The following is a 12,879-nucleotide window of genomic DNA, read 5'->3' on the forward strand; positions in this document are numbered from 1 at the left end:
ATGAGCAACTCTATGCCAACAAATTTGACAATCTGGAAGAAATGCATGCATTCCTAGAGACATATAAACTACCACAACTGAACCAGGAAGAAATAGAAAGCCTGAATAGACCCATAACCATTAAGGAAATTGAAACAGTCATCAAAAATCTCCAAACAAACAAAAGCCCAGGGCCAGACGGCTTCCTGGGGGAATTCTACCAAACATTTAAAGAAGAACTAATTACTATTCTCCTGAAACTGTTCCAAAAAATAGAAATGGAAGGAAAACTTCCAAACGCATTTTATGAGGCCAGCATCACCTTGATCCCAAAACCAGACAAGGATCCCATCAAAAAAGAGAGCTATAGACCAATATCCTTGATGAACACAGATGCAAAAATTCTCACCAAAATACTAGCCAATAGGATTCAACAGTACATTAAAAGGATCATTCACCAGGACCAAGTGGGATTTATTCCAGGGCTGCAAGGTTGGTTCAACATCCGCAAATCAGTCAATGTGATACAACACATCAGGAAAAGAAAGAACATATGATACTCTCAATAGATGCTGAAAAAGCATTTGACAAAGTACAGCATCCCTTCCTTATCAAAACTCTTCAAAGTGTAGGGATAGAGGGCATATACCTCAATATTATCAAAGCCACCCATGAAAAACCCACTGCAAATCTCATTCTCAATGGAGAAAAACTGAAAGCTTTTCTGCCAAGGTCAGGACATGGCCGGGATGTCACATTATCACCACTGCTATTCAACATGGTACTAAAAGTCCTAGCCTCAGCAATTAGACAACAAAAGGAAATTAAAGGCATCCAAATCGGCAAAGAAGAAGTCCAACTATCACTCTTCGCGGATGATATGATACTATATATGGAAAACCCAAAAGACTCCACTCCAAAACTGCTAGAACTTGTACAGGAATTCAGTAAAGTGTCAGGATATAAAATTAATGCACAGAAATCAGTTGCATTTCTCTATACCAACAACAAGACAAAAGAAAGAGAAATTAAGGAGTCAACCCCATTTACAATTGCACCCAAAACCATAAGATACCTAGGAATAAACCTAGCCAAAGAGGCAAAGAATCTATATTCAGAAAACTATAAAGTATTCGTGAAAGAAATTGAGGAAGACACAAAGAAATGGAAAAATGTTCCACGTTCCTGGATTGGAAGAATAAATATTGTGAAGATGTCTATGCTACCTAAAGCAATCTACACATTTAATGCAATTCCTATCAAAGTACCATCCATCTTTTTCAAAGAAATGGGACAAATAATCCTAAAATTTATATGGAACCAGAAAAGACCTTGAATAGTCAAAGGAATATTGAAAAAGAAAGCCAAAGTTGGTGGCATCACAATTCCAGACTTCAAGCTCTATTACAAAGCTGTCATCATCAAGACAGCATGGTACTGGCACAAAAACAGACACATAGATCAATGGAACAGAATAGAGAGCCCAGAAATAGACCCTCAACTCTATTCAACTAATCTTCGACAAAACAGGAAAGAATGTCCAATGGAAAAAAGACAGCCTCTTCAATAAATGGTGTTGGGAAACTTGGACAGCCACATGCAGAAAAATGAAATTGGATCATTTCCTTACACCACACACGAAAATAGACTCAAAATGGATGAAGGACCTCAATGTGAGAAAGGAATACATCAAAATCCTTGAGGAGAACACAGGCAGCAACCTCTTTGACCTCAACCGCAGCAACTTCTTCCTAGGAACATCGCCAAAGACAACAGAAGCAAGGGCAAAAATGAACTATTGTAATTTCATCAAGATCAAAAGCTTTTGCACAGCAAAGGAAACAGTTAACAAAACCAAAAGACAACTGACAGAATGGGAGAAGATATTTGCAAATGACATATCAGATAAAGGACTAGTGTCCAATATCTATAAAGAACTTAGGAAACTCAACACCCAAAGAACAAACAATCCAATCAAGAAATGGGCAGAGGACATGAACAGACATTTCTGCAAAGAAGACATCCAGATGGCCAACAGACACATGAAAAAGTGCTCCATATCACTCGGCATCAGGGAAATACAAATCAAAACCACAATGAGATATCACCTCACACCAGTCAGAATAGCTAAAATTAACAAGTCAGGAAATGACAGATGCTGGCGAGGATGTGGAGAAAGGGGAACCCTCCTACACTGTTGGTGGGAATGCAAGCTGGTGCAACCACTCTGGAAAACAGCATGGAGTTTCCTCAAAATGTTGAAAATAGAACTACCCTAGGACCCAGAAATTGCACTACTAGGTATTTACCCTAAAGATACAAACGTAGTGATCCGAAGGGGCACATGCACCCGAGTGTTTATAGCAGCAGTGTCTACAATAGGCGAACTATGGAAAGAACCTAGATGTCCATCAACAGATGAATGGATAAAGAAGATGTGGTATATATACACAATGGAATACTATGCAGCCACCAAAAGAAATGAAATCTTGCCATTTGCAACGACATGGATGGAACTAGAGGGTATCATACTTAGTGAAATAAGTCAGTAGGAGAAAGACAACTATCATATGATCTCCCTGATATGAGGAAGTGGAGATGCAACATGGGGGGTTAACGGGGTAAGAGAAGAATAAATGAAACAAGATGGGATCGGGAGGGAGACAAACCGTAAGTGACTCTTAATCTCACAAAATAAACTGAGGGTTGTTGGTGGGAGGGGGCTTGGGAAAAGGGGGGTGGGGTTATGGACATTGGGGAGGGTATGTGCTATGGTGAGTGCTAGGAAGTATGTAAACCTGGCAATTCACAGACCTGTACCCCTGAGAATAAAAATATATGTTTATAAAAAATAAAAATAAAGTAAAAAATTAAAAGAAAAAAAGATTTCTGGGGCTGGGGAGCCTGGGTGGCTCAGTGGGTTAAGCCTCTGCCTTTGGCTCGGGTCTTGATCTCAGGGTCCTGGGATCGAGCCCCACGTTGGGCTCTCTGCTCAGCGTGGAGTCTGCTTCCCCTTCTCTGTCTGCCTCTCTGCCTACTTGTGATCTCTCTCTGTCAAATAAATAAATAAAATCATAAAAAAAAAAAAAGATTTCTGGGGCTTTATGCCCCAGAATCCCTCATCTTCTGTTTTTTTTGGTTTGGGGGTTTTTTTGTGGTTTTTTGTTTTTTTTTTTTTTTTTTTGGTCCCCAGCTGCTTTTTCCATTCTGTTGTTATAGGTACCAGACCCCTTTTCAGGTCCTGAAGTTATATTATTTTTTAAATGCCAAGAAAGCTCTGCCTTGTATAATCTCAGGAGTTTTTCAGATTTCATGTTGCTCTTAATGGAATGAAGACTTGATGGCCTCTGGCCAACCTCATACAAAAAAGAAAACAACTTCCCACGCACTGGCCCACTTGACTCCAGTGACCTACATAGTCCCATGCAGGACCATGGTCTCCACACAGAAGACTGTGAGCTTGCCATCTATGTTGATGTCCAGTTAGATCCTCCCCCAGACACGGTCACCTAAGTGACTTTTCTGAGACACTCTTGTGACAGAGTCACTTCTCTGCCTAACAGTTCCAGTGAATTCCCTTTGCCCAAAGAACAAAGTTTAAACTTGTGTACATGGCCCACGAAACCCTGCCTCCCTTCCTGACCACATGTCCTGTCACTCATCTCCCTCAGATTTCATGCCCCAGACATACTAAAGAACATCTTAACGGTTTGGAATGGATTGGTCCCTCCTCCTGAAATTTTCTTCCTTCCCTCCATCCCTGCCTGGCAAGGTCCAGAAAACTTCCTGCTCATGCTGCAGATCTCCCCTATCAACATCCCTTGAGAACTCCCTCTGGCCCCCCGCCCCCTACCCCTACTGCTGGGCTCAGGTAATTGACCTTCTGGTTTGTACCCACAGAGACTCTGCTTCTTCTATTAGGCAACTTATCTCCTATGCCAATTAATTAATTAATTAATCAATTCCTATGCTTATGTAGGTATCCATCTCTCTGAACTATGACCCCCCAGAGGGACTTAGATCTTATTTTCTTCACGGCTGTGTCTCAAAACCCAACACCACACCTGGTGCATGACAGCAAACCAACTGATGAATGACCGAATGAATGAAGGACAAAGAATGAATGAGAAGCTGGCCAGGTATATAAGGTCAATTCCATTCCTCACTCCCTTACCAGCGACTGAAATCACAGCCCAGGACTTCCAGTGGTCCTCCCTGGTCCCGCAGCATATGTGAAATCCCAGCAATATCCTTCCCACCCCACACACCTCCACTTCTGATCACCTGTTCTCCTTGACCCTGGGGATACCACTGAGCCTAAACCCGACCAGTCTTCTCCCACCACCTCTGAAATTCTATGACACAGGTGCAGCAGCTTCCTTTCATAATGCTGTGACAGGTCACAGAAGAGACAAAAATCCTGCTACACACATCAGGGAATAGCACGAGTCTTTAGGGCCTGGGTGATGCCACCATCCACCATATACATTTCTATAGTATCAGCCCTGTCTTCTCTCTGGGAGTGAAGGCCCAAAGAACATAGTTGAATTCTCCGGACTTCCATAACTGTAAGCAAGCTCTACTATGAATTATAATTTGGATAGAACCAAATATAGAAGCCTGCACCATGGGTATAACTAAGGTTTGGCTCCATGACTTCTCTTCTGGGAACTACATGGGGTTCATCGTTGTCCCCACAAGGCGTAAGAGGTAAACTTCAAACTCAGGTCTTTGCCTGGTTCTCAGAAACATCCAAGCCTGGGTCTGTGTTTCTAAGACCAGATGTTCACTCTTTACAACACTAGAGCCTGGCCATGTATCCAGAAGTATGACAAGACTATTTCTGTCTCCCTGGGACTCTGAGATCTTCCACATTGCTCATGTTAAGTATCCCAGGACAGCGAAACTTCACCCATAAAGAGTATAATGTATACTAACCCCACGTTCACAAACCTTTTCATCTCTTATTATTTATATGCAACTAATTCTAGGAAGACTCCATTTTGAAACGAAAATGTAGTCGTAAGGATGAGACTCACTTTGGGATTTCCTCTGCCTTGGATATGGGCTTCAGATTTACCAAAAAGCCATTAAGAGCAAGGTTCATCCCCCCCGAAGAGAAGCCCAAGGAAGTATTTAGAGTCAAATACTGGCCATGGCTTCTCAGCTAAGCCATATGGGATTTGACACATTACCTAGAAGTCCTTAAGTAACTTGTGACTATCCAAGAGCCCATGTGTACCCACTCTTAGCTGCCCCCCCCTATGGCTCATCTCTAAGGTTGTCAGATTTACTGAATAAAAATCCAGGACATCCAGTCAAATCTGAACTTCAGATAAATAATATTTATGTTTTACCATAAGTGTATCCTACATAAGATGCGGAGTATACTTATACTAAAAATGTATTCATGGTTTTTCTGACATTCAAATTTAACTACATATCCTATATTTTATCAGTCAAATCTTATTCATTACAAATGGTAGAGACTCATAAGGATCCCCGGGATGCCTCAGAGAAACCTTGGCTTTTATTTATATACCCTAAGCAGTGTGAACCTGAATTTTCCATTCCAATTAACAGGCCATAATGAAGTATAGCCTCAATTTTCGGGCTTTCTCTGCTTGTCATTGTCAATATCTTTTTTATTGTAGAGATGTTGATTTTTTTCCAACCTCAATAGCTCATCAGGAAGTATGTAAAAGTTCATCAGACAAAAGAAAAACAACATGAATCTGAAAAATTACGGGAACCGCCTGGTGTTTAGTGAAAAAGTATTAGGAAAATTGAAAAAGACAAATTTAATAAGCAAGTCTCTCCAAGGATATTTTCATAGCTTCATATCCTCCCACACTCTGAAAATATGATTGCATCAAAAACGCAGAACCGCTAACTGCATGGAAGGCTTCCTTGTGGGTCTATCAAATTGAAGATGCGGTATACTAAGTGAGCTGACTAGCTGCCTCAGGGGCGTAGGCAGTTGGTGGAGCTCTTCCAAGGGTGTGGATGGAAATATCGGGTTTTTCTATGAGTCTCCACCCTGGTCCCGGTATTACCACACTCTTGGCCCTTGTCAGCTCGAGGTAATGTTTTACCCACCTTCACTTCTTTGTTGCTATTCAGACAGCATACTAGACTTGATATTACATAAATGAGTTTAATAAGCTACTTTTTAAAATTTGGTAGGCAATCTTAAATCTTAAATCTGGATGAAGCTTACCTTCATCCAGCAGCATAAGGGCTTTTTTAAAGAGTCAGTTGACATACCCCATGTAACAAGTCCATGCTTGTTTTAGAGATGTAAAAATGGAACATGATATTTAAAGGTTTTAGTGGCAAAATCACCCAGTCTTCCAGAGACAATAAAGGAGAATGATTAAAGTCATGGATTTGCACTTGCTCCGTCTCAGGCAAGTCCCCGGAGTAGATGATCATGCCTCGTCTGCCATTATCTGTCACAGGGGGCTTTTAACTGTACCTTTTCGGTGGGTAGGTCCTGAAACTTACATATGATAGCTACACATAAGCCATTAGAAGAATAAGTGATACAGAGTTAAAACTTAGCAGATGTTTCCTATTCACTCTTAGAAAATATCTCCATGAAAATGGTTACTTTACCAGTGGATGAGTCAATGCGAAAGAGTAAATGACAATCACGGCAAGCTGGTGGGGACCCAGCTCATACGTATGTGAAAAAAGAAAAGCGTGTATGTGTGTGTGTGTAGAAAAATGTATGAAAGTTTGCCTATCAAATGGTTCATCATATTAACTCTGAGGATTGGAATAAATACACTGGGGGAGGATTAAAGAAAAAAAGTTTTATTCTATTCCTCTATCATTTGAGTTGTTACAGATTTAATATATTCTTTGTGAAATTTTTAAAGATGTGTCAGGATAAATGTTTTGACGTTTTCCTGCCATGCCTGTATTATTTTGGAATTGCTGGCATTTCTTCCTATCTTTGGATCTACACTCATTGAGTCAACAGACCATCCTGGAGGGAAGAGACAATAGGACTGAAATGAAGTGAAAGAAAAAAGCCTGGGAAGTGGAGACACCTTATCATAACCATCCTTTGGGGAAAGGATACAATGACAAATGAGGCAAATGCCCTACCCTTGTGATGAAAAGGACTCCTTGGGCTGAGGGTGGATGGAGTCTTAGGACATGTACACTAGAGAACCAACCAGAAGGGAACACACACACACAAACACACACACACACACACACACACACACACACACACACGTGTAGAGAAATCACTCTGATAAAACTCTGCTTGTTGCCAAGTAAGCCTGTGTCTCCAGTAACCAGCACTTCACCCATAGCTCCCCAGCAAGAGACACACGCAGGTGGAACCCATCCAACTTCTTGTGTGTCCACTCTGCCAAGACATTCAAAACCCAATTTGTGGCATGGCCCATACCCCTAGAGAGGCTGTGGGGGTGGTCATGAGAGGGGGGGAACCCCTGCCCACACCGGGTGAGATCAAACAGAACCAGCTCAGAACCCCCCTAGGCCAGAAGTTATCTGCACAAAAAAACACTCTGGCTACCTGGGCAAGTGCACTTCATCAATCTTAACATTTCTTAGTACCTGATATGACTACAATGTACAGTGACCTCAGGCATGAATAAATCCTCATTCACCCCCACAGAGGTTCCAGGCTACTGCTATCTGGTTCCAGCTGAACTCAGGGCTACAGAATGAGACCAAATTTCCCAGATGGCTCCAGGAGTTGTTCCCACAATCCCTTTGGCCAGAGAAGTCTCATCCTACAATATGATAATGGGACCTGCTTCACAGAGTCATTTTGCAGACTAATAAATCCACACAAATACATAGAAAAGAGCTTTCTTGTTAACTGCTAGTGTTATATTCTATTTCCCTTCCATGTTAGAGAGGTTTAAAGATCAAATTCTCAAGCCCCTCAGAAAAGGGGAACTAGCTGTTCTGTTGACCATCCTGCTTCTCACCACATTCTCAGCATAAGCTGATTCTGGGTTTAATAAGCCATTTACTGTTCAGATTTTGAGGAATAAAACATGGAGTGCCTCAGAGAGGGAAGAGCTTGGCCAAGAGACAAGGGAAACTGTTCTCCAGCATTGAGAAGATGACAGGAGGAGTGTGGGGACCCAAAGCAGCAGGGTGCTCAAGTCAGATTCTTGGATGAGGTGAGGAAATCGCAGAGTAGAAGATCACCTAAAACACCTATGAAGGGAACCAAAGGCCTCTGCACTTACAGGCTGCTCCAAAAAGCATGAGGAAAATGGCGGGTCAGGTTGGATGTGCCCATTGCAAATGGGACAATGGGTGTCTCCACGGAACCTGCCTGCATAAGTCATTAGAGATCACAGGACCTTTCCCACTCTATCCAACAGCAGCATTTAAAGCAGATAGAGTTTATCAGAAGGTGCTGAGAATAAAATGAGAAGCACGATTATCAAATTATACATTCACTGCAGTGGCATTTTAATGGGGGGGTCTTTCTGCAGGACAGCAGCAAATGCTCAGGAGAGAGAAGAGTAAAAAGTCATCTTAGAGGGATGACGAAGCTCACAGAGTTGTATATCAGATGTGGACAAGTGTTAGCAAGCACCAAACGGATCAGGAACCCTGCTTCCTTCACCGAGTAAACCCAGACCCACAGCCAGCCTTGAAAGAAGGAGGACTTCAGGAAATCCTCATGGTAATGACATTAGATTTTGTTCATCAAGACTTGAGAAAACCCCCTCACTCAGATCCTCTCTTTAAAGCCCATCTTTCCTTCATGAGCATCATCTGGCCTCCTCCCTCCCTCTCAAGCTCGGTGACACTGAGCAGCAGGATGGGTCATCTGGGTCTTCTACTTCCTGTGGTCCCCATCTGTGGAAGACCAAAGGCAAGGGCCAATTAATGGGAAACAAGAGTGACCAGGAATAGATACCGACAGAGCAGAGCTTTCTGGGACAGGGTGGCCCCAGTCAGTTGCGTGTGCCTGGCATCACTCCAATTATGAACATCTCTGGAAGTTCTCCGAAGGCAGAGCCTGGCCATCTGCACCCCAGAGTCCACTCAAGAGACCTCAATCATAGCTTCCATGTCTGCATCTCACCTGTGTCTGCTCAGAGTTTTCAGATTCTCCTTTTCCCCACATTTCTTTAGAGAAGCCAGGGTGGGTGAGGTGATGGGGGATGGCTCAAGGCAGCCCAGATGTTCCTGTGGTCCAAAAGGACACCTGGCAATAACCTCCTACCTTCTGGCTCCTTCAATTTTCCCATTTGGAGGAGTGGTTACTTCTCGGTGCTTCCAACTGCTGGCTGGAAGTAGGCTGTTGCAAGGCATCTGAAGGCAAGCAGCAATCCTTCAGATAGTCTGGCCCTTCCTGACTGACAGGAGAAGTCTGGAAGGCTCTCAGAAATACTGCTTGCTCCAGAGAAAGGAGGGACAAAACACAATTGTGCAGTAACACCTGAATCCGGGAAAAAAAAAAAAAAAAAGTGGTGCTGTATTCATATGAGTGAATAACATTGAACAGTTAAAATAACAGACCTAGGTCAATTAAAAATTGATACAGATAAAACACGAAACCCTAGGACTGGTTGAAAGAAAATGGGATGCACAATGTTATATTGTGATTTTATGTATCTGAAAATATGGACTGGATACCTGCAAAACTCTGATACTGGTCACTTCTGGGAAGCTGGGGGAGGGGCACTAAAAATAGGTCTAGAAATGGTTATGTGTTTAAAAAGTATCTATAGGAGCCCCTGGGCAGCTCAGTCAGTTAAGCATCTGCCTTCAGCTCAGGTCACAATCCCAGGTTCCTGGGATGGAGCCCTGGGTCGGGCTTCCCACTCAGCGCAGAGTCAGCTTCTCCCTCTCCCTCTGTGCCTCTTCCCACTCATGCTCTCTCTCTCTTAAAGAAAAAAATAAAATCTTTAAAAATAAATAAATACATTAAAATAAAAAGTATCTATAAAATGAATTATTCAAGTTATCCATGGAGCATAGGATTTACCTTCAATATCATCATTTACCCAGGAAGCCCAAAAGAACACACAGATAAACTAGTAAGACAGTTCAATAAGCCAGGTGGATTCAAGGTCAGCGCATGGAAAAATCCGTCAAGTTTCTCTAGACTTAGCAATAACTGCCTGCTGCTGACTCGTAGCCACAGGCCCTCGTGTGACTCCCTGCTTTCCTGGGAAGTCTTCTCTCTCTCTTTTTCTCCCTCTCTCTCTCTCCCCCTGTGCAGGGAGAACTGCCACAACTCTGTGTAACCTGCACCCTGCCAAGTCCTGTGGAATCAATGCTAGGTGTTTGAAGCTGTCAGTGGAAGACCCAGGAAGGCACAGGGGGTTGGAAGATTCCTGGGGGTCTCAAGGAGCAAAGGAACAAAAGGAGAAGATGACAGAGCACAGAAAGCCTGCCAGAGAGAGAGCAGAATCTCCCAGAGGGTGGTGTGAGTACAGAAGTAAATTCTGAATTCTTGGAATGACCGTTAAAGGGGGCACTGGGCATCTAGAGGCAGAAGGATGTGGACACGCAGAGGGCACCCCCTTTGGAGAGACTGAGAAGCTTGAAGCCAGTGAGGAAGCTGGAAGATAATAATGATGGTGACTGAAATAGTGACAGCAATACCAGATCACAGGAACCATGGCTGATTCAAGAAAGCCCCATGAAAGTCACCTTTCAGCTCCTGGAAAAAAAATCCATGGGACTTTGGAATTAGACCTGGTTCTGCTTCATGTTAGAGAGGCTCTGAGCTTTGAATTATTCCCTTCTAACTCCATCAGTTCTCTGGAGCCTGGCTTTGGCCCCCTACTCAGACTAGAAAGACATACAGTACCCACCCCCTTACCTCTCCATCCATGGACAGCCTCATACATTGAAATGATTCTTCAGGCCCTCCCAGACATCTGTAGCTCTGGGGGTGCTGGTAGCAGTGGGGTAAGGACGAAGTTCAGGGATGACAGCATCCCAAACTTGAGCAGCTAGAGTAAGAATTCATTTGGCAACTGACCCATTAACATCAGAACTGGAAATATCCAAGCTTCCAAGCTTCTTGGCTGAACCTCCGATTACAGCTGTGTCTTCCTCCAATTCCTGACTGTGGTCAAGTGGCTTCTTTTCGAGTGCCGTGACGAAGTCCCACCAACCCCAGAAGAAATTGGTCCATGCACAGCTTCCACATGAAGGCATCTCTCCTCTGCCCTGGTGCTTCCTTGTAAAGCTACAACTAAAAGGCCTCCGTCCAGGCCAGAACTAGGGAGACACACACAGCACCCACCAGCTCCCCAAAGACCATCCCAGTGCTTTCAGTCATGACCCATGGGACACAGTTTCCAGAGCACCTGCTACTTACCAGCAACCTCAGTGGAACTCAGCGTGTTTGTCCCAGTCTCCTGCAAGATGTGGAAGCCAGCCTTGTGAAAATGGTCACACGGAAGCCTCATCCGTCCCAGGGGCGTGAGTACTGCTGCTTCTGCAAAAGGACCGTGGGGTCTTTGGCACTTACATGAAACCTGGTTTGCCAGCCGCTAGTGAGACCAGTGCACATGGTGGACAGACAATTTTGACTCAAGAATATATCCGGGTGAAGTTTGGAAAACAGCCTTTATTGCATAAGACATTTATATGGTCCTGTGATGCTAGACAGAGCGCTGGTTCCTTCATCTTCCTTCACGTGGTCGGCATCCTGTCTGCTATTCTCCCCAGGGTCCTGTCTTCTCCCTGGAAGCAATTCAACAGATAAGGCACAGCAGGAAGAGACAAAAGCAACGGGAGTCCCACTAGTCCGAGTAACCCTTCACCTCCGTCTTAAAGCTCAGAGCCATGCACACCAGAGTGGGTTTCTTTCCAGAACAGCTACAGCCCAGTCAAGGTGCTGGACCGTTTCCAGATCTCTTGGGGCCTCACTTCCGAGTTTCTCACCCCTCTCTCACTCTGGGACCTCTGGCTCTGGCCCTCACCCCTCAGACCTCTGCTCCCGCTAAGCCCCTTGTCCCCGCCTCACACCACTCCCGGCCCTTGAGGTTGTGCTGAGCTCTCTCAGTCCCCCTAAATTCCTCTGCAACCTCATGACATTGGCTCAGACGATGCCAGCCTCAGGCCTTACCTCTCCCAAGAGAAGGCCACACCATCTTCTGGGATCTTCCGGCTCACAAATCTCAGTGGCTGTGTGGAAACCAGAACAAAGATGCTCCATAATTCAAGAAGAAAGGTGCTCTGTTAGCCTGAAAAGATCAGGATAAACTCCCACTACCAGTCAGATCTTTACTAGAGGCCTGGACAAGAAGCCAGGGGCCGCAGTTATCTGCCCCGCCCCCAACCTTCAGGTGTCCTCTGAGGTCTGAGAGCCCCCAGCTCTCCCTCCTTGGAAGGGTGAGCCTGGGCGGGAGAAACAGGGGCAGCTCGGAGAAGGCATGGCTCCCGCGGCAGCCCCAGCCCCTTCTCACTTCTTGTCCTTTGGAGAATGGAACACACAGCCTGGGCACTGGCTCCAAGGTCGCTTTGGGCTGCGGTCTTCCTGCGGGGGCCGCTCGTCCTCCTTCTCCTCCTCCTGCCTCTCCTGCTCTTCCTCCCCCTTCTCATCCTTCTCCTCCTCACAGGGGCCTATGGCTTCTACGGTGCCTGTCAGCTGGGCCATGGTGAGGTGAAACACGTGGCAGCTGAAACCTTCCCGGATGCCATGCTGCACGTGCTCCTGGAGGACCTCCAGGGTGGAGAAGACCCGGCAGCAGGCCATGCACCTGTAACCGGCCTCCATGGTCACCAGCCAGTCGGGGGTCTTGGCCCTGGGTCTCTCCTCAACCGCGGGTGACCCAGGTGGGCTGTCGGACTCTGCCCGTTCCTCGTGCTCCTTCTCCTCCCCGCTGGGCTCACTGTCAGACAGCAGGTTTCTGGTGGACACGTCAG

General features: G+C 44.9%; 1 protein-coding gene across 1 annotated transcript in view; it reads right to left on the reverse strand.

Annotated features, from left to right (window-relative positions):
- Positions 1-11,606: 11,606 nt before the first annotated feature.
- The window catches only part of FAM170A (family with sequence similarity 170 member A), a 4,730-nt gene continuing 3,457 nt past the window's right edge, over positions 11,607-12,879 (reverse strand). The window contains exons 4-5 of the mRNA XM_059416695.1: positions 12,080-12,138; positions 11,607-11,694 (exon numbers count right to left, since the gene is read on the reverse strand). Coding sequence (XP_059272678.1) covers positions 11,667-11,694; positions 12,080-12,138 — 87 coding nt within the window. The 3' untranslated portion in view covers positions 11,607-11,666. The remainder of the gene's footprint in view (positions 11,695-12,079; positions 12,139-12,879) is intronic.

The sequence above is a fragment of the Mustela nigripes genome, chromosome 12 (assembly GCF_022355385.1).
Source record: "Mustela nigripes isolate SB6536 chromosome 12, MUSNIG.SB6536, whole genome shotgun sequence".
Taxonomy (NCBI): domain Eukaryota; kingdom Metazoa; phylum Chordata; class Mammalia; order Carnivora; family Mustelidae; genus Mustela; species Mustela nigripes.